We start from the raw sequence: 25,368 nt of genomic DNA, 5'->3' as shown, positions 1-25,368 counted from the left end.
AAGATATCCCCCCTTTATTTAATTCTAATGAAAAGTGCCAAGTATAATGCACTTTATAATATAAACAATAAACCTATTTTTTATTTTTTTTGGTTTTTGGGTCACACCCAGCAGCGCTCAGGGGTTCCTCCTGGCTCTATGCTCAGAAATCGCTCCTGGCAGGCTCAGGGGACCATATGGGATGCCAGGATTTGAACCACCGACCTTTTGCATACAAGGCAAACACTTTTACCTCTATGCTATCTCTCCGGCCCCATAACCTATTATTTTTAACATTAAAGAGATACAGTTATAGGACCAGGTTGTTAAGTTTTAAATTTGTGGCTAATTAGGATGCTGTGTAATCATGGACAACCCGTAAATGAGAATAAATTTTGTTTTTTAGATTATCTTGGGTCCAGAGAAATAGCGCATGCAGCCGACCCAGGAGGGACAGTGGTTCAAATTTCGATGATATAGTTCCTCGTGCCTGCCAGGAGCGATTTCTGAGCACATAGCCAGGAATAACACCTGAGTGCTGCCAGATGGGACTCAAAAACCAAAAAAATAAATAAATTGATTATCTTAATCAGTTTATTAAATCTCTACATTTTAAAAGATGCTGCTTGTTAGACCTTTGATAAAACAATTCTTTGAAATACAATTGCTTCTTAGAACAGAAATACATAAAAGTGATGATAACAGGTATTTTCAGTTTTGACTTTTTTTTTTTTTTTGGTTTTTGGTTTTTGGTCCACACCCAGTGATGTGCAGAGGTTACTTTTGACTATGAGCTCAGAAATCGCTCCTGTCTTGTGGGGGGACCATATGGGATGCTGGGGATCAAACCCAGGTTCGGCCTGGGTCAGCCCTTTGAAAGCAAATGCCCTACCACTGCACTATCACTCCAGCTTTTGATCAGGTTTTTTAAGACGTTAAAGATAGACTGCATACAAATGAATGAATGAAACAACCAAGTAATATTGAAAAAATAATTTAAGTTAATACTGTGAAGAAATCACAGCTCTGTGGTATTTCATTGCATATGAAGAAGGTAGAAGGGGGAGGTACAGTAAGAATACTGCCCCTTATTTTTCAGAGACTATGAAGAAAAAAGATTGACATATTAGAGTTAAATTAGTATTCCTCAGAATTTTACAAATAAAAATTTGTAACACTGGTTACTTCTCAGGAATGAAACAGGCAGTAAAAACAGAGGCTTTCTCATTTTGCAGCTTTTTGTATGCACTGACTTTATTTTTAAATAATTTATTGGGATGGGCCATGCCCGGTGATGCTCAGGGATCACTACTGGCAGTGTTTTGGAAACCATATATCATGCCAGGAATTAATTGAACATGAATCAGCTGTTTGCAAGGCACTTTAGCTCTGAGTTTGATTTTTTTAAACTATGTTTAGACATTACTTCTTTAATTTTGAAAGGAAAAAACATATGTGATACATTGCACAAAGTAAAAAAAATTGAGCTGTACAAGTGTACACACAACAATCCAAACTGTTAATTCAGTGCACACATCTCTGGATGAAAGAGAGTGAGATGGAGAAATTTATTTTTCAATGGGTTCTCCCATCCTAGCTACTTTTGTGTGTGTGTGGTATTACACTGCCTTCTGTCTGACACCATACCAGTTGACAGTGAGTATGTGGCAGTTCCCTAAAAGAGATTTTGTTTGTTTGGGGGCCACACCTATCAGTGCTCAAGGCTGACTCCTGACTCTGCTCAGGAATCCATTTTGTTATGCTCAAGGGACCATATGGGGTGACAGGGATTGGGCCCAGGTCATATGACTGCAAGGCACAAGCCCTACCACTGTACTATTGCTTCAGCACCTTTTAAAACATTGTTCAAGGGGCCAAAGTGGTGGCGCAAGTGGTAGGATGATTGCCTTGCAAGTGCTAACCTAGGATGAACTGCGGATCGATCCCCTGGCGTCCCATATGGTCCCCAACCCAGGAGCGATTTCTGAGTGCATAGCCAGGATTAACCCTGAGCATCACTGGGTGTGGCTTACAAAGGAAAAAAAAAACCATTGTTAAAGGTAACTTCTTTTTCTTTAAATAAATAATTGTTTAGCGCTTCCATTTTATGTTTGCTTGGCCTCAGTAGCAGTTGATTTCTTTAATCAAAGTTGAGCATATTCTTGGTGTTCCTTGTTTCACTTCTCTTCCCACTGCTCCCCAGTTTCTATGATACTATTTTTAATTGTCACATTTGTGTTCTGTCCTGCAGTATAACATGTGAGTACTTTATAATTGACACTTAAATTAAGAACCAGTGAAGAATACTGATTATACCACCCTCCCCCTCCAATAAATGGGACTGGAGAGATAATACAAGAATTTAGGCATTTGTCTTGCCTGTGTCTGGCCTAGGTTCATTCCCCAACACTGAACACCACCAGGAATGACCTCTCAGTGTAGAAACAGGAGTAAGCATTGCTAAATGTGACCTTGTCCCTCCCCACCAAAGGCAAAGTTTCCCAATGTCTGTTTATTTTTTATTTGCATTTATTGACCTAGTATATTTTACAGGTGTTTACAGATTAGTTCGATAATTTGTCAACTAAAACAAAATTCAGTGCTTATAAATAAATAAAATAAAAAATAGAAAACAGGTGGCGCTGGAGGTAAGGTGCCTGCCTTGCCTGCGCTAGCCTAGGACGGACCGCGGTTCGATCCCCCGGCGTCCCATATGGTCCCCCAAGAAGCCAGGAGCAACTTCTGAGCGCATAGCCAGGAGTAACCCCTGAGCGTCACAGGGTGTGGCCCAAAAACCAAAAAAAAAAAAATAGAAAACAAAAATTCAGTGGTTATCTGTTTTGTGTGGTTGCCATCTTCTTTATTTTTCTTGGTGTTTTTTATGTTCTCTTCAAATACTGATCAAAGACTATATGTTTATATGTTGGTTATTTGAAAGATTTCCTCCACAGTAATGATAGTCTCTTGTCACAAATATATCAGCATTTAAAATTCTTCTGTCTCATACCATCATTATTTTTGAGGTCATGTCTCTTCCCTGAAGATACACTTTGCAACATTGCAGACCATTTCCCCTTCTCTGAGGGCCAGTAAAGGATTGGAAAGAAATATTGAGAGGGAGATAATTCATTTCAGAATTGCTTGTTCAAAAGGGCAGGATTTGACAGGTGCCCTCTGCCGTTTCAAAGGTGGTGACTGCTAATTTTGCAATTGGTTGCAGGATGAGAGAGGGACTTGATTAAGTCATTTATTAATGGAATATTTTCTAATATTTCCAAGCCTATGTTTAAAATGTTCTGTGTGTTCAGAACTATGCTGAACATACTGTATTTTTTGCTCTATAAAACACTCCTGACCATAAGACGCACATAGTTTCTAGATTCTCTGCACTCAGGCTTCAGCTCCAGGTGGCATTCACTCTGTAAGACACACTTTTCTTTGGGGGGAAGTGTGTCTTACGGTACAAAAAAATATGGTACATATTTAAAAGTTTAAATGTAAAGCTGAGTGAAGCTTTATATTTATCTGAATTCAATATTTATGCAAAAATGTTTTAGGTATTCTGAGTGTTTTGATGGGTAAATATTTTTTGTGTTGGTATGAAGTAAAATAGTTTTTGTTTGTTTGGGGGCCATATCTGGTGATGTTCAGAACTTACCCCTGGCTATGCACTCAGCTATCACTCATTAGCAGTGCTTGGGATGCTGGGGATTAAACCCCTGTCAGCTGTATGCAAGGCAAATGCCCTGCACTCTGTACTATTGCTTCATCCCCAAAGCATGATAGTTTTTCTAAGCTTACTTAGAAATATGTGAGGGGAGAGGAAATACATTTTCAAGAGAGAGCACAGGCTTCTCTAGAGTAGAAAGAAGAAAGCGAAGAAACATAGACAAGCAATCGAAATATGTGTTCAAGGGAGAACACAGGCTTGAAGAGCAAGCCTAAACTTTTACTTTTAGCTCTTAATTTTCTTAAATAGAATTTGACTTAATTTTTTAGGATAATACTAAGTTAATTTCTAGGAGGTTTTAGCTTACAGATCTGATAACCAAAGAGCAAAAATAAAGCTTGAAAAATCATTTGAAGTAGCAACTATGTGACTCTTGATTACTTATTTAGTTTTTGTTTTTTTGGTTTTTGATGATAGAGAAAGGCATTTGAAGAAGAACGGGCCAGTTGGTTAAAGCAGCAATTTTTAAATATGACTGCCTTCGACCACCAGAACTCAGAAAATATGAAACTTTTTGGTGCCTTTTCAGGAAGTGAGTACTTCATAAATTCTTTAATTTTAACATACATGTAATTACAATGCTGTGTTACTAAAACTTTTCAGACCTCAAAAAGAGCTCTCAAAGGGCCAGAGAGCTAGCACAGCAGTAGGGCGTTTGCCTTGCACACAGGCGATTTAGGATGGATGGTGATTTGAATCCTGCCATCTCATATGGTCCCCTGTGCCTGCCAGGAGCGATTTCTGAGTACAGCCAGAGTAAGCCCCAAGTGCCACCAGATGTGACCCAAAAACCAAAAAAAAAAAAAAAAAAAAAAAAAGAAAAGAAAAAGAAAAAAAATAGCTCTAATTAGAACAAAAGCCAACTCATTTTATTTATTATGAGGTAATGTCATTTTGGGTTATATTGGGGCAGTGCTCAGGGGCTAGTCATGCTCTAATTTAGCAATTACTCCTGACAGTGCAAAAAGACTATATAGGATGCTAGGGATTGAACCCAAGTCGGCCATGTGCAAGGCAAACTACCTACCTGCTCTTGCCCATAATGTCATTTTTAATTCTTCTTGATATTTCTGTTAATGTTAAGATGAGCTAAACTAGAGTTATTGGGCTATAATAGTAACTCATTAATTTGTTCTGTCTCATAACTCAAAATAACAGATAAATCACCCAGTTACTTTCACTATATATAAGTACCTCACAGCATGTTTTTGGTCCTTTCTTCAAACAGGTTCTGATCAGGACAATCATACAGTGCACTCAAGGCCACGGCAGAAGAAGCCTCATGGAGCTGTAGCCTCTCCAGTCTTCACGTCTAAACTTAGTAAATCTCTTCCTGCTTCTCCTTCTACTTCAGACTTTTGCCAAACACGTTCCTGTGTGTCTGAACATAGGTATCAATCTATGGGTGAACCTCTTTCATAATCGTTAGTAAGATTTATAGATTGTCCCTCTGAAGAAGATAGGTCCTGGTGTTCTTTGTTAAGTAGATCCTCAGGTTTTACTTAGCATGGGGTATGGGAGCCATCAAAGCAGTTCAGTTATATTTGCAATATGAAAGATGAGTACTCAGATCTACTGTTCTTTCTCCAACAGTTCAATCAATGTACTGAACATAACCCCCGAAGAAACTAAACCAAATCAGGTTGGAAGAGAATGCACAAATCACAAATGGAGTATGGTATCAAGACCTGGATCCAGGGAAGGTTACTATAATGGATACTCCCTGCCCTACACAAATTCTCATGTAGAAAAGGATGATTTACCTTAAACTTGTGGACTGGAAGTTTTCCTTCACTCAGATGTTCATCAAAGTTCACATCAGAGTTGAAAGCAGGGTGTGTCATAAAGTCAGCTGTCCCTAATAATTTGAGATGGTCGGAATTGTTGGTTTGGTTTTCGATGCCCTTTCCCAAAGAACCAAATGTTAAATATATTTAAAAGGATTTAAAAGCTTTGGAGATGTATTTTTAGTAACAGAAGCATCTGATTCTGTGAATAAAGGAATGTATAGATGTTTGGATGGAAACAAAAGCACTAGAAAGAGTTTCCTCATATAGGAATTAAAAATAGCACTTTTAGGAAGTGGATTATTGTAAATGTTTAATTTTTGTCTCATATTTGGCATCAGAAGTTTAGCCTTTACTTGAATGTATACTGTAGATTTTTAAAAAAGCAGGTTCTATATTTATTATGTTTAGTGTAATTTGAAATTACCTCTTTCATATGTTTTAAATAAAGTGAAATGTATGTTTTGTACATAGATATACATGATTATGTTAAGAGGCTTTAAGATTTAAAATGTCACATCCATAATTACATAAACACATTTTTTTTAGGATATTCTGTTTACAGATGTATTAGAACCATCGTCACATTAAAGAATTTTTTTGAACCCATCTGGGCAGTACTCAAAAGCTTTTTTCCATGAAGTCAATTTCTTTAGAATATTAATGGTAATAACATTAAATTTTTGAGATTTCTATAATATTAGATTTTTATTTTATATACGAAGGATAATTTTTCAAAGGACTTAACTATATAGGTTCTTAGAAACAGGACAAGTGTCTTTGAATAAAAAAAATTTAGATTATGATAAGAAGATACTTGGATGACAGTAGACTTTAAGATGTTTGAATGGTAATATTTTCTTTACTAAATGTTACATCTAGCTAGAATAGCATCAAAACCCAACTAGAGCTTTGTAGAGCTCCTAATAATTTTATGAAGAAATTTTATGAAGCCCAGGACAAACTAGTTCATTTCATCTCAAACTCAGACTGCATGATTCTTGATTCATAGTAGGGTGCTGTTATTGCTAGGAATAATATAGGCAGGTGCTCAAGGTCAGGAAATTGCCTAGACCAGTTTGTCTCTACACAGCCCTTGCTGGTATTGTAGTTAAGCCTTTCACCTTTCTTTCTTCTAGCAGTTTAAGCTCTTACATACAGCTACCCTTTTGCTTGTGACTGTTTCAAACTTGTCAGATTAAGAGTCAGTTCTTTTTATTCATTCACAATGTATGTAACTCTTGAGAGTTGTATAGCAGCAACCACTTTTACCAGGTTAACAGGGTATGTTTTGGTAGCTGGTAAAATATTAATGAAACTGGCAATATAACCCACAGTTATAATCTTAGAAAACTGCTTGAACCAAAAAGCAAATTTATTCATTACTTTTGGCTTGATATAGGGTCAGTTTTTATGGTTAAGAAAGTAGAAATGTTACAGAATTGCAGGAATAAGACTATATTCCCAATGAATAAACAGGATATATATATATATATATATATATATATAGAGAGAGAGAGAGAGAGAGAGAGAGAGAGAGAGAGAGAGAGTTATTTGAACAATAATGTGAACAAAGAAAATAATTCAAAATGTAAAACATAGCCAACCAGGAATAAGCATCATATTATTTTGTTTTGATACTAGAAGCTACTCCCTGTGGTACTTGGGAGACTATGTAGTGCTGAGGTTTAAAATGGCCTCTTGCATGAAAAACATGTATTCGGCCTGTTGAGCTATCTCTCCAACCCAGACTAAAGTTTTAATTTTAAAAGCTAACCTCTTTAAGGTTTCTGGGGCTGAAGAGATAGATAGTACAGCAGGAAGGATGCTTTCCTTGTAAACAGCCCATCTCAGGCTCTATCCCCAGCACCACCACATGTGGTTTCCTGCTCCCTGTCAGGAGTGATCCCGAAGCACAGTTGAGTGTAACCCAAAAGGTAAGCAGATAAATAAATGTTATGTTCTTTGTCACTGGATTTCTATTGCATTCTTTTGTTTCTATTTTGAAATTGGTAAATTATCACATTAGAAAATGTCCTTTTGTTATTTTAAATATAAAGTATATTTAGTATCTATGGTTTCAAAAACCTATGTTATACTTTCAAAAACAATAAAAACAAGCCAATTTTATTATAGCTTTAATGTCAACATTAGATCTGCTAGAAGTAGTATGCTTTCCATAAGCTATTTAGATTCTACTTTATCCCAACTCCAGAAGAGTTCTTAGTCATATTAAATTTTTAAGAATGTTGGAAAGAAGTCTCCAAGTCCACACATGTGGATCCTAGGAATAGGTTCCCTTTCTTGGTTTTAACAGCACACTGATACTCCAGCAAAGCTGCATGCAGTCTTTGATTCAGGATGGCAACATAGTGTGCTTGAGCTTGGAAGATCCCCAGAACCTTAAACATTTTATTGTTTATGTAAAACTGAAATGTTTTGTATGTCATGTTTTTTACATGGCGAATATGTTTTGAAATTTCAGAACATAAAAGTAAATGAAATAGATCATTCTCTTGCCTAGCCTTAGGAAATATTTATTTGGGTGGGGGGAGTGCCTACCCAGAGGTGCTCAGGAGGCCACAGGGCCTCTTCTGGTGACTTTGAACCAACTAGGCCAATAGCTCAATGCAAAGGCCATGGCTTCAAGACTGACAGACCCTAGCAGTACTCAGAAGCTTCCAAGGCTGCACCCTGTGATTCTCGGGACCTTGTGGTGCTAGGGATCCAGCTGGAGTTTGCCACATGCAAAATATGCATCTTATCCCCCTTTACTATCTCTCTAACTCTTAGGAAATAGTTTAATACCTACTCTTAGATATTTGTATCTCTAGTGATGTGAGAAACTTGATAATCATGTCCAGGGAATTGCTCAAATTATGGTCATATGTGAGCCCCAGTTTGATCCCCAATACCACATGACTCCCACATACAGATGGACACAGCGCTGCATCAGTTCATTAGGGCTCAAGCATTGTGCTATATGGTCCAGTTGGCCCAAGTATCCTGACAGTGACTTCCAAGTCAGTGCCCTGAGGAATGCTTGTTTCCAACTGCCCCATGTATATTTTGATACATTTCGATAAATTATCAAAATAGGTAACAGAGAGTCTTAGAGATCAGGTTGCTGTGCATATGTGGCAGCAGGACTGATTTTACTTCTGGCACCCTGTTCCCTCTTGTGCCAGCACCTCCAGGGGGTTATTCCTGAGGAGGACTAAAACCTGAGCACCACCTCGTGTGGTACAAAGACACCCCACCCACAGTATTTTTTTTAAATAATTATAAGATTAAGACTAAAATTTACCAAGTATTTACTTAGAAAAACAAGTATTTTGTTTCAGATCATGAGTCCACTGTTTTCCTCATTGCATAATTAAAAATACTGTTGTTGCCTGTCTATTGCCTACCATGACTTGCTGTATGCAGTTTTGTGGGAAAATAATTTTCACAGTTCTTGAAGATAGTCTTGAGGCCCAGTTTTTATCATCCTTGGTAGAACTCAATATCTGTCCTTTACTGCCTTCTCCACACCCCAAGATGCCAGGAGGAGGTTAGGTTTTCCAGGCTGGGGAAGGAATCCTGCCCCAGGAGAGGGCTACCCTGTCTCGGACCAACCCTGTGATCTCACCAGCCCCTTTGTGGCTGCCCCTGTAAAAAAAAATCATATAGGTACCTAATGTAAGCCATGCTCTTATTCCTAGAATGAATGTAAAGTACATACAGGTTGTGGTAAATGCACCTTTTCCTGTACACCCCCCCCCCATCTTTTGCTATGCATGTAAAAAGTACCTGCTGACATCGGGGCTTATTCTACATTCTGGTCACTGGGGATATGAAGACAACGTAATTGTGATAAGCAATGATGAATGATGAATGCTCTTTAGATATTCAGCTTATTACTAAAGTTTGGAGTACTCATGGACTGCATGTTCACTTCCTAATAGTGACACAGCTAAGCTTCCATTAAACTGCATTATTTCTTTGTACTATTTAATTAAAAAAATTTTTTTTGCTGGGTTCTTCTGTTGTTGTTTCTTCAAAATAATGGCCTACAAAACTATAGATTTGTGTGGCTTTACCTTTACTGATTTATGGTTCCCCTTTATGGTTTCACTTTACTGATTTACACCACACACACACACACACACACACACACACACACACACACACACACGAACGTTCGTTGGTTGTTATTGTTTTAGAAACAGCATCTGCAAAATAGGTTATTTTAGTCACTTCTAAATGTGGTTTTCTTAAAGGGTGAATATAAGAGTGTAGTGGACCTAGTGATTATTTGATTTATATATAGACTTGACTGGTTAGGAATCACATTTTCAAGCAATTGACTTCAGAGGGTTTAAGAGCTTTTGTCATACTGGTGAAACAGGAGGATCCTGGTTGGAATCTAAGTAATAATCAGTAATAATGGCATAATGAGGGGTTCAGAGAGTCTGGTTGGTGGATTTGGAGATTGACCATATTCTAAGAAATGAGCCTTCTAACCACATTCACTTTTTCTAGAACATAGATAAAGCTTCAGGTAACTGCAGGTGAGACAACGAGAAAGGAATTGTAACTATTTAGTAAAAATAATTTAATTGGTGCTTGCTGTTTTTGCCTTTCAATTATTAAAGAGCAAAATGTTCCATCATTCAAGGATACATTACTGATTGTTTAACTTTCAAATGTGTGTGTGTGTGTGTGTGTGTGTGTGTGTGTGTGCGCGCGCGCGCGCGCCAGGTATCAAATGCAGGCCTCGTACATGCAAGGCAGGTGTGTTGCCATTGAACTACATCTCTAACGTCTCAAATACTAATTTTTGGAAGGAATGTATTTTATCTCTCGGGCTTTTTCATACTATATTTTATGTTTAAATGATAGTTTTACTTTGACCAAAATAGCTTCCAGTGCATAGGATACTTTTTTTTAATCAGTGAAAGAGATATCAAGTCTTTCTGTTTTTATAGTCAGCCAATCAGATTTTGAGGTAAAATTAGTGACAAAACCACATGAGGTGTCATGAACCCACTTGGCAACATCTAAGGCCAAGTCTTACCCACTGTACTATCTCTCCAGTCCCTAAAAGAATCAACTTCTGACTAAAGAAACCATGGAAAACACTTTTTGTTTTTTTATTAATACATTTATTTAAACACCTTGACTACAAATATGATTGTAGTTGGGTTTCAATCATGTAGAGGACAATCCCCTTCACCAGTGCAACATTCCTACCACCAATGTCCCAAATCTCCCTCCTCCTTTCTCCCACCCTCTGCCTGTACTCGAGACAGGCTCTCTACTTCCCTCATTTATATGCATTGTTATGATAGTTCTGTGTAGTTATTTCTCTAACAGCGCTCATCACTCTTTGGTGAGCTTCATGTCTTGAGCTGGACCTTCCAGCCCTCCTCTCTTGTCTCTGAGAATTATTGCAAACATGTCTTTCATTTTTCTTAAAACTCATAGATGATTGAGTCTATTCTGTGCCTATCTCCCTCCCTCTGACTTATTTCACTCAGCATGATAGATTCCATGTACATCTATGTATAGGAAAATTTTATGACTTCATCTCTCCTGACAGCTGCCTAATATTTCATTGTGTATATACATCACAGCTTCTTTAGCCATTCATCTGTTGAAGGGCATCTTGGTTGTTTCCAGAGTCCGGCAATTGTAAATAGCGCTGTAATGAATATAGGTGTCTGGAAGGATTTTTAAATTGTATTTTTGTGCTCTTCGGGTATATCCCTAGGTGTGGTATAGCTGGATCGTATGGGAGCTCAATTTTCAGTTTTTTGAGAAATCTCCATATTGTTTTCCATAAAGGTTGGACTAGACAGCATTCCCACCACCAGTGAATAAGAAGAGTTCCTTCCTCTCTACATCCCCACCAGCACTGCTTTTCTCATTCTTTGTGATGTGTGTTCCAATCTCTATGGTGTGAGATGGTACCTCATAGTTGTTTTGATTTGTATCTGCCTGATGATTAGTGATGTGGATCATTTTTTCATGTGCCTTTTGGCCATTTGTATTTCTTCTTTGACAAAGTGTCTGTTCATTTCTTCCCCCCATTTATTGATGGGGTTAGATGTTTTTTTCTTGTAAACTTTTATCAGTGCCTTGTACATTTTGGATATTAGCCCCTTATCTGATGGGTATTAGGTGAATAACTTTTTTAATTTAATTTTACTTTTTATAATTTACATAAGCGCCTTGGTTACAAAATTGTTCATGATCAGATATTCTGTTATAGAATGTACACCACCCTTCATCAGTGAATTTTTTCTGCCACCAATGTCTACCTATCCAGTTTTCTTTCTACCCACCTCACCCCCACCTACCTCTGGGACAGCCATTTTACTCCTCTGTATCTCAGTTTTAGTCTCTTTACTTTTGGCACTGTGGTTTGCACTGTTGTTAATGAAGGGGTACCATGCATGATATTTTATTCCTTTTCAGCACCAAGTTTTTCTCTACATTGATCAGTTCCAACTAGCATTCTCACAATGGACCAACCATATACTATAATTTCTCTAACCGCTCTTGTGGTAAGCTTCCTACCATGGACTGGTCCTCCTGGCCCTCATCTCTGTTGTCTCTGGATATTATTTACCATACTCTCATTTTTCTTATATCCCACAAATAAGATTATTCTATGTCTATACCATTCTCTTTGGCTCATTTTTTTTTTCATGTGCCCTTGGCCACCTATGTAAGTAAATGTCTGTTCATTTCTTCAACTGCTTGCTAAGTTTCCTTGCTAAGTTCTATCAGAACCTTGTATATCTTAGATATTAACCCCTTATTTGATGGGTACTGATAGTCTTTGTAGCCTAATCACTGTTTCTTTGAAGTGCAAAAGCTTCTTAGTTTAATATAGTCCCATTTGTTTATCTTTGCTTCCACTTGTTTCATCCTTGAAGATGCCTTTAGTTTCAGTAACATGAAGTGTTCTGCCTACATTTTCCTACATTAAGAAACCATATTACTGTGAAAGATTTGTAATTCACTTTGCCCACAATAAAAACAAACAAAAAAAAGAAACCAAGGCAAATTTTAAGAAGTACTTGAAAATTCATCTTTGATCCTTTATTTCTGAGGCACAATTTCTTATTTAAAGCTAAGACAAAGATCCAGAGAAATTATTAATAAATTCATGATTCTGTGAATCTATGCAGAAAACCACAACAAAATGAATACCCCAAGAAGGGATATCAAAATATATCTTAAACATCGTCACCACCAGCATCTCTGAACAAGATATGTGTAAGTAAAGTTCATGCTTATTTCCTACCTTAGTTTTCCATTCAAATAACTCTCACTCTCCAAAATTGAGAAATTGCAACAATTCCACATCTGTTTCTGCAACACAACAATCTATTATCGATTCTGTTGGATCCTCTCAAGTGCTGTACCATACCCACTTCCGCCATGGTATTACAGCTTATTATACAGTTACAGACTTCTCTCTAGGAGTGCATGGGTTGCAAAAAAGTTTATGGAAAAGTGGCCTCTAGAAAGATGAATCATTGATTTACAATATTGTGCAAATTTTAGAGGTGTAGTGTCCCCTCTCTGTGAATCATACCTCACCCACCACCGAAGTTCCAACCTTTGTTTTTGCTTTTTTTGTTACTGGGCCACACTCAGCAGTGCTCAGGGATTACTCCTGGCTCTGTGTTTAGGAATTATTTCTGCTGATTGAACCCTGCATGCAAGGCAAGCCCCCTATTGTTGTACTATCTCTCTACCAAGGTTTCAGTCTTATTTCCCCATTTATAATAATACAACTACTGGTTGGCCTCACTATTTTCATCCCAATTTTTCTCACTGCTTATAATACAGACTAGTATTTTTTGGGACAGAAATTTGTCAAATTGCAATTTAAAGTGCATTAATTCTTTTGTACCCTTGTGGGTCCAAAACATCACACTAAGCCAGAAGCTAATTTTCCATTAGCAAAACTTCCCAACAGGTCTTTCGGTAGGAGCTATTAATACTCATTCTACAAATAAGGAACCCTAAGTCCAGGAAGCAAAGCTTTCCCATTGTCACAGAGCTAATATGTGGTGCCATATAAAATATATTAAATTTTTAGGCTAAAAAATTTTAGGTTAAATCTGATAAACATTTTTACATAATGTTAATTTAAATATCTATAGCTTATCCCCTTCCTTGACTGTATAAACAGGCAATCACCTCTTTGCTCTCAGAATTGAGTTTTTAACTTATTTCTCAAATATTTAATGAGTAACTATTAGGAACCTAATGCTACATGCTGGAGTTATAAAATGAGCTGGAGGGAGAGTTTAAGGATTGAGTTATTTGCCTTGCAGGCAGCAGACCCCCACTTCCCTCTCCAAGGTAGTATATGCTCCCTTGATCACTACCATGAATCACTCCTGAGCACAAAGCCACTAAGAGCCCCTGAACACTGTTGGGCATAATAAACCAAAAATAAACAACCACCTTAATCTACTAAGGTTACCTATGAGACAAATGAACAAGCTTTGTGGTAGAGATGTTAGAGTATAGAGAATGGTAAGGGCAGCGCCTTAGACTGGGTTGCAGAGGTTCAGGGACACTGGTGCTAAATACTGAAGAATAAACATTTTTTGAGGGGGTCACACCCGGCAGCACTCAGGGGTTACTCCTGGCTCTATGCTCAGAAATTACTTCTGGCAGGCTCGGGGGACTATATGGGATGCTGGGATTTGAATCACCGTCCTGCATGCAAGGCAAACACCTTACCTCCATGCTATCTCTCCACCTCCCTGAAGAATACACATTCTAAGGTAGAGGATATAGAACAGTTGAGACCAGAATTGTGAAACCACATGACTTTAGGAAAACATGGTTCTGCCTGGACAGTACAGACTAATGGAAACCAGGTCAGGCAGGGGCTGAGATTTATAAAGAGCCTCACACATGGGGATCTTGACATTACTCAACAGGCTTGATGATACTATTGAATAATTCAACCAAAAGTGATACATAATACTTCCATCTCATCACTGTACCAGGAGCATTCCTCTATTAAAGCGTGTAGCACAAATGCCTTAATTGAACACACTTCTGCCATAATGTTTATCACAGTTCTAATTCCCAGATGGGAGCAATATGGAGAATGGCTGGAAGGAAAGCAACACAGACAAAACCAGGTTTCAGAGATCACATAAAAAGAGCTGGAAAGGAAGGGAGGCGTTTACAAGGAAATTGAAACTGAATTGGTTGGAATTAAATGAAACTATCCAGACTTCTTCCTGTCTTGCATAAAGGTAGGTGATCAAGTCGAAGAGTGGCAACTTTAATTGTACAAGAAAAAGCTTACCCGAGTTGCCTGCACATTACCCCAAGAAGCATCTACCTTTTGGACTAACCTTAGAATAATCTTGAGGAATAACCTTGTAATATTTTGTCTGTATGTATTTTTCTGTATGCTTAAGACCATGGTGTACCCATGTGATGAGGTAAGTTTATCTTCGTGTGAATTAAAAGGAATTCTTTTTTCCTTCTAGTAAGGACTGATCTCTGAACAGCTGCCAGTTACTGTGGTGCTGAATGCCTACAAACCCAGCTTCAAATAAGACCTGACAATGGAGCTTGGAGGTGCTTTCCTGCTTGGCAACATGTCTTTTTTTGGGGGGGGGGGGGTCACACCCGGCAGCACTCAGGGGCTACTCCTGGGCTCTGTGCTCAGAAATCGCTCCTGGCAGGCTCAGGAGACCATATAGGATGCCGGGATATGAATCACTGACCTTTTGCATGCAAGGCAAACACTTTACCTCCATGCTATCTCTCCAGCCCCAGCATGTCTCATATACTGTCAAAACTGTGACTCTATGGGGAGAGAATGCATGGAACTTTGGGCCTGGCTTCTCCTGCACCTTTGGGTTCATTCCCTTTGAGATCTTAACCCATGTCATAAATTGTAGACAAATCGACTCATCCAGCCCAAGTGTTTTGGGAACATAAACTCATAGATGAGTTGTTGTTAGAGTTGTTGCCTAGTTTTCCATGGCTACTGGAAATAGGAGTTCGAAAATCATCTGACAGGTCTAAATAAGATCTGAAAATCAACACAATAAGAATTATTGAAGTTATAGGCAAATTGAAGTTGAGACCAAAAAAGGAAAGGCAATAGAAGACACAGAAGATAGAGACTTAGCTATCAACGATGTAAGGGTGGGGATGAAAGCACAGACTCTTTTAACAGAGTGGAGAGTAAATACCCAGAAGTTGTCATCAACCATTGCAGGGAGAGAATTTCAAGTAAATAGAGACAAGTTGAACTCATTAAGAAACATCAAGTCCACAACAAAACTCATAGACAAGACCATTTTGCATTCTGTATTAGATGATTCTTTCTGCTTAGTAAAATTTCAGTCTTGATCACAAGATGGAAAGTATTACAAGATGTTCCCACTTCAAGGCCATCAAATTGCTTCCTGATATTTTCAAAATGGATTACGGCTGCATCCATGGGAATGAAGGAAACTCGCTACTAAGACCACTGGTTCCATATTCAACCCTAATATCACATACAGTTGACTCAGTCACTTCTTCCAGCCCAGTGTACATTATACCATCATCAGTGATAACAAATATCTATAGAGTCTACTTTAGATTGTGTACTGTTTTCTCGAGCTGAATATCCCCAACACTAGACTGGGCAGCAAGATCACTTGAACACTACTCACTGTGGTAGTTTTAGAGAGGCCCAGAGGTGAGGCCACAACCTGAGATTTTGATCATGTCACACCAAGAAACTTGATTTCACCTACATAGGAAGACCAGTCTATTCACCCTCAGGTTACCCACAGGCTACTGACCTTGGTTAGGGCTGTTCCAGGAGAAGGTTCTTAGCCTTCAGGCAAAAGCTTTTGCTTCAAGGTTACAGAATAGTCCTGAGACTTGGCAGAATGTGTCAGAAAAACTATCCAGTATTTATACTGACTGCAAAATTTCCTTGTCCTGACCAAAACTAGACATTACTTTTTTTAGATGTCTCATTCTGTGTAAATCTCTGTGTGTTTCAGAATGCTGTGTTCAAACCAGTTCAGAACTTGGTTTCTGAAATTGATCAAGAGCATCTGGCTCATTTAATATTTATGAAGGTTCAGGAAAGAATCTCTACAAATTGTCCTCTAGAGAGACGATCATTCCACCACTTCTGAGAAATGTAGGGATAATACTAATATTAAGTGACTCATTTAACATATAAGCAACATATTAAATTGTCTATTTTGAAATTCCAAAATATAAGATTTCCATATATAAGAAGTCTCTAAATATATAAATATTCTTATAAAGAATAAAATATTCTTATAAATATAAGAAGTCTCTAAATTCAAGCCCTAATAGCATGTGAAAGTATTATTAAAAAAGAAAAAATGTAAATGCATAAAGAAGAAAAGCATAAAGGGTGCATGCTCCCACTCTGAACATTTAGAGCTCAGTAAGAGTGCTTTTTTCTCTTCTCTTTCTTTCTCTCTCCCTCTCCCCTCCCCCCTCCCCCCCTCCCTCCCTCCCTCTCTCTCTCTCTCTCTCTCTCTCTCTCTCTCTCTCTCTCTCTCTCTCTCTCTCTCGCATTGGGGACAGTCACACCTTGAGTAAACACTCCTATTTCCAAGGACAGGTTGGTGAAAAAGCCATCTAGTCTACATTCCATTTTTGACCCTCTCCTAATGAAGCTGTGAGCTCCTTACTGATTGTTTGATCTCTTTGCTGAGCCTCAGTCTGTCTTGGAGGGTGTTCCTAGTTGTTCTGTTCTCAAGAGTTACCCAGGGCCATATTCTGAGGAACATGGATGGTGCTAAGGATTCAAACTGGGGTTGGCCACATGCAAGGCAAGTGCCTTAATCCTTTACTATGCCCTCAGTCTCAGTTTTTCAGATACACTAGAGATCACTCCAGCTTAAATTTTTTGACTGGCAAGTGAAAAACACTATCACTATACTGTAAAAAGACTGATAAATTCAATGCTCCAGAGTCACCATCAAGCTGCCCCTAGGGCTAGCTTAGAGGTTACAACTTAAGATGCTTTCTTCTTTTGTTCTTTTCTTTCCATTTTTGTTTATTTGTTTGTTTGGGGGCCACACCCAGTGGCACTCACTCAGAAATCACTCCTGGCAGGTCAGTGGTATATGGGATGTCGGGGATATAACCCGGTTGGCTGCAAGAAAGGCAAATACCCTACCCTCGTACAATTGCTCCTGCCCCAAGAAGCTTTCAATAGAAAAATCACACAATTTATCTCATGCCACAGAGACTGGCACACATCACCGAAAATCAAGAACAATCAGTGTTGGTGGGCATGTGGGAAGAAAGGAACTCTGATTCATTCTATCTAGTACAACCTTTTTGGACAACAATATGGAGATTCCTCAGAAAACTGGAAATTGAGATCCCATATGATTCAGTTATATCTCTCCTAGAATATACCCTAGGAACACAAAAATCAATACAAAAATGCCATCTGCACACTATATTCACTGCAGCGCTATTTACAACAGCCAGAATCTGGAAACAACCCAGATGCCTGACACAGGTGAGTGGCTAAAGAAATTGTAGTACTTATACACAATGGAATATTATGCAGCCATCAGGAAAAATGAAATCATGAAATTTTCCTATACATGGATGAACATGGAAACTATTATACTAAGGGAAATAAGTTAGAGGGAGAGAGAGAGACCCAGAGTAGTTTCACTCATCTGTGGGATTTAAGAAAAATAAAAGTATTGTAATAATACCCAAAGACAATATAGATGAGGGCTGGAAGGACCAAAAAAGAGTGGTGAGTTCAGTTAGAGCAGTGCTTCTCAATTATTTTCTGTAATGCCCCTCTAGGAAGAAGAAAATATTTTCCATGCCCCCCACGCAACTGTAAATAGTATCTTTATTTAAAAAAAACTTTAACCTGCAAAACAAAAATACATAAAATAATTTGAGCTGGTTTATTAAATCAGAGGTGATGTCTGGATTAATGGCTACAATGAGCACATTTTGCAATGTGCGAAGCGGGGTTTGAAGCGGGACACAGCAACTCTCAGCTCCAGAGACATACAGAGACATAAACACGGGGCTTAGCTTGTTATGACTGTTTGCCGAGGTCAAACGCACCCCCCTTTACGGAGCCTTGCACCCCCCCAGGGGACGCGCCCCACTATTTGAGAACCACTGAGTTAGAGAAATAACTACACTAACAACTACTATGATAATGGTAGTGAGAGAGATAAATAGAATGCCTGTCTTGAAGACAGGCAGAGGGAGGGGAGGATGGAGATGGGGGGATTTGATGGTGTGAAGGTTGCACTGGTGAAGGGGGATATGTGTTCTTTTTTATAACAGAAACCCAACTACAAACATGTTTTTAATGGTGTTTAAATAAAGATGTTTTTAAAAAATAATGAATAAAGAAATATTGAAATCTGGGAGATTAATACAAGAGAGAAAATTAAATTTTAGAGAAATGTAAAAAAAAAACACAGAAAAATTGGGGCTGGAGCAATAGCACAGTGGTAGGCATTTGCCTTATATGAGGTCGACCTAGGATAGATCCAGGTTCGATTCCTAGAGTCCCATATGCTCCCCTGAGCCTTCCAGGAGTGATTTTGGAGCGCAAGCCAGAAGTAACCCCTGAGCACCACTGGGTGTGGCCCAAACCCCCCAAAAAGAATAATTATGCAATTTTTTATTTGATGAATCACATTGTGTGGAAATTAGCAGAAAAAGTGTGAAAGAGAAAAGAAAGGAAAATAAAGAAAAAGAAAGAAAGAAAGAAAGAAAGAAAGAAAGAAAGAAAGAAAGAAAGAAAGAAAGAAAGAAAGAAAGAAAGAAAGAAAGAAAGAAGAAAGAAGAAAGAAGAAAGAAAGAAAGAAAGAAAGAAAAGAAAGAAAGAAGAAAGAAAGAAAGAAAGAAAAGAAGAAAGAAAGAAAGGAAGGAAGGAAGGAAGGAAGGAAGAAGGGAAGGAAGGAAGGAAGAAGGGAGGAAGGAAGGAAGGAAGGAAGAGGAGAGAGAAAGAAGAAAGAAGGGAAAGAAAGAAAGAAGAGGAAAGAAAGAAAGAAAGAAAGAAAGAAAGAAAGAAAGAAAGAAAGAAAAGAAAGAAAGAAAGCAAGAAAAAAGAGAAAGAAAGAAAGAAAGAAAAGAAGGAAGAAAGAAAGGAAGGGAATAAAGAAAGAAAGAAAGAACAGAAAGAAAGAAAGAAGAAAGAAAGAAAGAAAGAAAGAAAGAAAGAAAGAAAGTAAGAAAGAAGAAAGAAAGAAGAAAGAAAGAAAGAGAAAGAAGAAAGAAAGAAAGAAGAAAGAAAGAAGAAAGAAGAAAGAGAAAGAAAGAAAGAAAGAAAGAAAGAAAGAAAGAAAGAAAGAAAGAAAGAAAGAAAGAAAGAAAGAAAGAAAGAAAGAAAGAAAGAAAGAAAAAAAGAAAGGAGGGAGGGAGGGAGGGAGGGCCCGGAGAGATAGCACAGCAGCGTTTGCCTTGCAAGCAGACAATCCAGGACCAAAGGTGGTTGGTTCGAATCCCAGTGTCCCATATGGTCCCCCGTGCCTGCCAGGAGCTATTTCTGAGCAGACAGCCAGGAGTAACCCCTGAGCACCGCTGGGTGTGGCCCAAAAAACAAAAAAAAAAAAAAAGAAAAGAAAAGAAAAGAAAAGAAAGAAAGAATGGGGCCGGGCGGTGGCGCTAGAGGTAAGGTGCCTGCCTTGCCTGCACTAGCCTTGGACGGACCGCAGTTCGATCCCCTGGCGTCCCATATGGTCCCACAAGCCAGGAGCAACTTCTGAGCGCATAGCCAGGAGTAACCCCTGAGCATCACCGGGTGTGGCCCAAAAACCAAAAGAAAGAGAGAGAGAGGGGAAAGAGAGGGAGGGAGGGAGGGATAAGGGGAGGGAAAGGGGGAGGGAGGGAGGGAGAAGGGGTGGGGGGAGGAGGAGGAAGGGAAAGGAGGGGAGGGAGGGAAGGAAGGAAGGAGGGAAGGGAGGGAGGGAGAGGAAGGGAAAAGGAGGGAGGGAGAGGAAGGGAAAAGGAGGGAGGGAGAGAGGGGAAGGGAGGGAAGGAAGAGAGGGAGGGAGGGAAGGAAGGAGGGAGGGAGGGAAGGTGGGAGGGATGGGGGAAGGAGGGAGGGAAGGAAGGAGGGAAGGTGGGAAGGGAGGGAGGGAGAGGAAGGGAAAAGGAGGGAGGGAGAGAGGGGAAGGGAGGGAAGGAAGGAGGGAGAGAGGGAAGGTGGGGAGGGAGAGGAAGGGAAAAGGAGGGAGGAAAGGAAGGGAAGGAGGGAGGGAAGGAAGGAGGGAGGGAAGGTGGGAAGGAGGGAGGAAAGGAAGGAGGGAGGGAGGGAGGGAAGGAGGGAGGGGGAAGGAAGGAGGGAGGGAAGGAGGGAGGGGGGGAAGGAAGGAGGGAGGGAAGGAGGGAGGGAAGGAGGGAGGGAGGGAGGGAAGGAAGGAGGGAGGGGGAAGGAAGGAGGGAGGGAAGGAGGGAGGGAGGGATGGGAAGGAGGGAGGGAGGAAGGAAGGAAGGAAGGAAGGAAGGAAGGAAGGAAGGAAGGAAGGAAGGAAGGAAGGAAGGAAGGAAGGAAGAAGGAGGGCTGAGCTACAGCACAGTAGGTAGATTGTTTGCCTTGCATGAGGCTGACTGGGTTGGATCCCTGGCATCTCCTATAGTCTGGCAAACCTGCAAGGAATGATTTCTGAGTGCAGAGCTAGGAGTAGCCAACCCCTGAGTGCCACTGGATGTACACAAAAAATCAAAGAAAGGAATGAATGAGTGAATGATATTTAGTTCGGTGTTCCTGACCAGATATCACTAATAAGAAAACAGCCATAGAATAAAAAGTAACTTCATGCACCAAAAAAGGAGAAATGGGATGGACGATTAGAGCCCCTTATTAGAAAGGTCCCTTTGAGATTTGCTTAACAGACATGCAAGATAGCATGTCTTAGAGGACCAGGTCCCCCATATTGTCAGAAAACATTCCCAACAAACCCCAGAGTACATGTCTTGTCTAAATAAAAATATCAAAGCTGCTTCAGAGAGCAATGCCAGAACAATGATTCACTAGCACAGAATCTGACTTCTCTAACCTGCCTGCTTTTAAGCAATAGATTCAGTTCAAGGCAGTGGAGGTGAAAGGTATTTCCAGGTAATATTCCTCTTCCCTGTTGGACAGGAACAGATAGACAAGGCCAGCAAATCTCTCCTAAACCATAGGTTATATGACATGAAGAAACCCAAACCTCTAACTCTACACACATAACTCATGAATCCTACCAAAAAAAAAAAAAAGGCAAATAGGCAAACAGGTGTGATCAGGCCTGACCCCACCAGTTCTCTTTAAAAAATTTTTTTTTATTTTATTGAAACCATTGTGATCCACAACGTCCTTCATAGTTAAATTTCAGATATACAGTCAGTCAGGGCCATTCCCACCACCAGTGCTACCGCCCCCCCCCCCCCCAATGTTCCCTGAGTGCATACTAAACCACCACACTTTGCCCACAAGGCTGCCAGTATGTAAGGCCCATTGAAGTTTAGATTGTTAAAGTTCAGGTCTCTTAATTCTATTATTGACTTTGTTCTGTTCTTATTTTTCCTCCACCAATGCACCACTTGGCCCCTGGCTCCCAGCCTTTCTTTTTTCTTTTCTTCTTAGTATTATTTAAAAAAAATAGATATATGTGATTAAAAATGTAATCAGTGTCCCAAGGTTCTATGAAAAAGGTGGGAGCCCTATTTAAAAGACAATAAATAAAAAATAAATTAAAAAAGGAAAACAAAAGAAAAATGGTGTGTATGTAGCAGTTTTTCCTTTTCTTTCTTTCTTTCTTTTTTTACATAGGCACAGCAAAAATTGGGGGAAAATATAAAAGAAAAACTTTTTGGCTTAAAAACAGGGAGACTCTACCTACTTGAAGCATCCTGCCATAATACCAAATACAGGCTCCGGGCATACTATGTCATCTAATCCCAAAGTCTTTCTTTGTGGTCCCAGTAAAAGTTCTCAATCAGTTGTCACAGCCAGGTTTCTGTGGTTATAGATCCTGATTTTTGCATAGATCCTATGTCGAAGTCAGCATGTTAGTGTGTCAGGGAGCATCTTATGGTTTGATCTCACTGTTAGGTGATGATGCAGGAAACCCTGCCCTTAAAGCAAGTTATTGCTATTTCCAACTCATCAAGATGTCATATGAATGCACTTTGAAGCAAATCAGTGCCAGGGCAGCATTATAGCCTTACCTAAGAAATCCAGTTCTTGGTGCTGGTGCAGAAAACCATACTGGTTTTATAGATGGTATCCAAGGTTCAGGGATGAATGACTGTTGTCCAATCATCTAAAGCCTAAGCCAAGTCACTATGACAAATATTCAAGGTGTAAGACTCCTCTGCAATATAAAGCTTATGCTTTCTTTCTTTTTTTCTTTTTGGTTTTTGGGCCACACCCAGCGGTGCTCAGGGGTTACTCCTGGCTGTCTGCTCAGAAATAGCTCCTGGCAGGTATGGGGGACCATATGGGACACCGGGATTCAAACCAACCACCTTTGGTTCTGGATTGGCTGCTTGCAAGGCAAACACTGTTGTGCTATCTCTCTGGGCCCAACTTATGCTTTCTTATCCTTATTAGATTAGAGTGTGTTTCTACACATAAGATTTCTGCATTTTAATGTGCCTATACATAAAGGAATAATGACACATATACTACTGGTTCATATGGAGATAAAAATAACAAGCTAAACAATCCCAATAACCTGGTTCTAACATGAATTTAGAACCCAGGAGAAACTTGGGTTTCTACTAGAAATTCTACAAGAATTTCCTATGAAACAGATCCAAAAAAGGAATGGGGAAAGCTGCCTCTAAATAAGGAAATAGATAATAAAATTATACACATTAAGGAAATACATCTAAAGAAATATACAAAGAAGATATACATATTCCCTTTAATTCTTTTGAAATAGTCTGGGAGGGGTGGATAAAATCTGGAGCATAGCTTCAACCTGTGACATGGTCTTGTGAAATCTGAAAAAAATGGCTCCCAGCAGTCACCTATCAGGAAATGTCCTCAAGCTATTTCTCTAAGACTGATCTGGTAGTGAGCAACAGTTTACTGCAAAGGGATGTGGGAGAAAGGGGACCACTGAGAGCAAATCCGAAGCAGTTGCAGTGGTAGTTTCTTCTCAGGCTGAGGCAAGGTGGGTTGGGAATCTGACTTTTTGCTTTGGGAGCTTGTTGGCAGCTGTTTGGGGTAAGAGGAGCATTCTGGTTCCTGAGGAGTTAAGAACTGAGAGTATCAAGAACTGAAACACCCCACCCCCCAACCCACCTAACAATCTGGCAGATGAACTGGTGCTCTATGGAAGAGTTCTTGCTGGTATGGAGAAGATAGGGTTATAGATACTAGAAAGGCCTATTGGGGCAAATTTCAAAAGAAGATACTAGAATAGAGGCAGTAACTAATAAGTTATGAGACAAAGTCTCAGGAACTTGTGTAGACCTTGGAATTAACTGATGTCCACTGGTTTCACCGCCTACTCTCATGTGCTGCATGACTGAAAGAACCAAAACACTTAATTTTATTACAGTAAAATAAGGTTCAGAACTACCCAAGTCTTGCAGGGTCATGACTGATCTAAGAGCAAGGATTTGAATAAGTACAGCAGCAGCTATGGCAGACAGTGTTAAGTGTACAAGCTCCCTCAATGTTCTGAAGCTGGAAGAATGGAGAAAGGATAACACCAAGAGTTGCAATAGAGATTTTAAGATGTGTGTAATACATCTGGATTCCTATCAGAATCAATACTTAAAATGAATGTTTTAAATATAAAAAAAAGTGGGGCCAAAGCGATAGCGCAGCAGTAGGGTGTTTGCCTTGCATCAGCCAGCCCTAAATGGTCTCTGGTTTGATTCCCGGCATCCCATATGGTCCCCCAAGTCTGTCAGGAGTGATTTCTGAGCACAGAGCCAGGAGAAATCCCTGAGCACTGCTAGGTGTGACCCAAAAACAAACAACAAACAAAATAATAAAATAAATAAAAATTAAAAATAAAAGAATTAAAATGTACTGCTTTTGTTTCCAGCTTCAGAACATTGAGGGAGCTTGTGCACTTAACACTTTGTCTGCCATAGCTGCTGCTGTACTTATTCATATCCTTGCTCTTAGATCACAGTAATGACCTTGCAAGACTTGGGTAGTTCTGAGCCTTATTTTACTATAATAAAGTTAAGTGTTTTGGTTCCTTCACTCATGCATTTCAATAGAGAAAGCAATCTACAATCTTCAACACCCACTTATGACTAAAACTTTCTAAAAAAATGGGCATAGAGTGAACTTACCCAATGTAGTAAAAACCATATATCACATGTACATGGCTATTATATTCAATGGTGAAAAACTAGAAACCTATCCTCTAACATTAGGCACTAGAGGACGATTTTCAGTCTTAATATTTCAACATCATTCTAGAAATCCTGGCCTTAGCAATTGTGAACGAAAGGGAATTAAAAGAGTCAAATCAGCACAATACAAAAGTATGTTGCATATAGAATACTCCGTAATGGATATAGTTTTAATTTATTTTTTATTTATTATCTTTTAAATAGGGCTCCCACCTTTTTCATAGAGCCTTGGGACACTGATTACATTTTTTAATCACATATTTCTATATTAAAAAAAATAAAACTAAGAAGAAAAGAAAAAAGAAAGGGTGGGAGCCAGGGGCCAAGTGGTGCATTGGTGGAGGAAAAATAAGGGCAGAACTAAATATCCAAGCCAAAGTCAACAATAGAATCAAGAGACCTAAACTTTAACAATCTAAACTTCAATGGGCCTTACATACTGGTAGGGCTGGGGCAAAGTGTGGTGGTTTAGTATGCACTCAG

The 25,368-nt window shown here is 39.2% G+C and overlaps 2 protein-coding genes across 3 annotated transcripts in view; one reads left to right on the top strand and one right to left on the bottom strand.

Annotated features, from left to right (window-relative positions):
* The window catches only part of SSX2IP (SSX family member 2 interacting protein), a 45,128-nt gene extending 39,020 nt beyond the window's left edge, over positions 1 to 6,108 (top strand). The window contains exons 12-14 of the mRNA XM_049771248.1: positions 4,127 to 4,241; positions 4,938 to 5,100; positions 5,303 to 6,108. Coding sequence (XP_049627205.1) covers positions 4,127 to 4,241; positions 4,938 to 5,100; positions 5,303 to 5,477 — 453 coding nt within the window. The 3' untranslated portion in view covers positions 5,478 to 6,108. The remainder of the gene's footprint in view (positions 1 to 4,126; positions 4,242 to 4,937; positions 5,101 to 5,302) is intronic.
* The window catches only part of RPF1 (ribosome production factor 1 homolog), a 1,036,037-nt gene that overhangs the window by 907,669 nt on the left and 103,000 nt on the right, over positions 1 to 25,368 (bottom strand). The window lies entirely within an intron of this gene.

The sequence above is a fragment of the Suncus etruscus genome, chromosome 4 (assembly GCF_024139225.1).
Source record: "Suncus etruscus isolate mSunEtr1 chromosome 4, mSunEtr1.pri.cur, whole genome shotgun sequence".
NCBI lineage: Eukaryota > Metazoa > Chordata > Mammalia > Eulipotyphla > Soricidae > Suncus > Suncus etruscus.
Note: the sequence above shows the minus strand (reverse complement) of the source record. Positions and strands in the feature narration are given on the sequence as shown.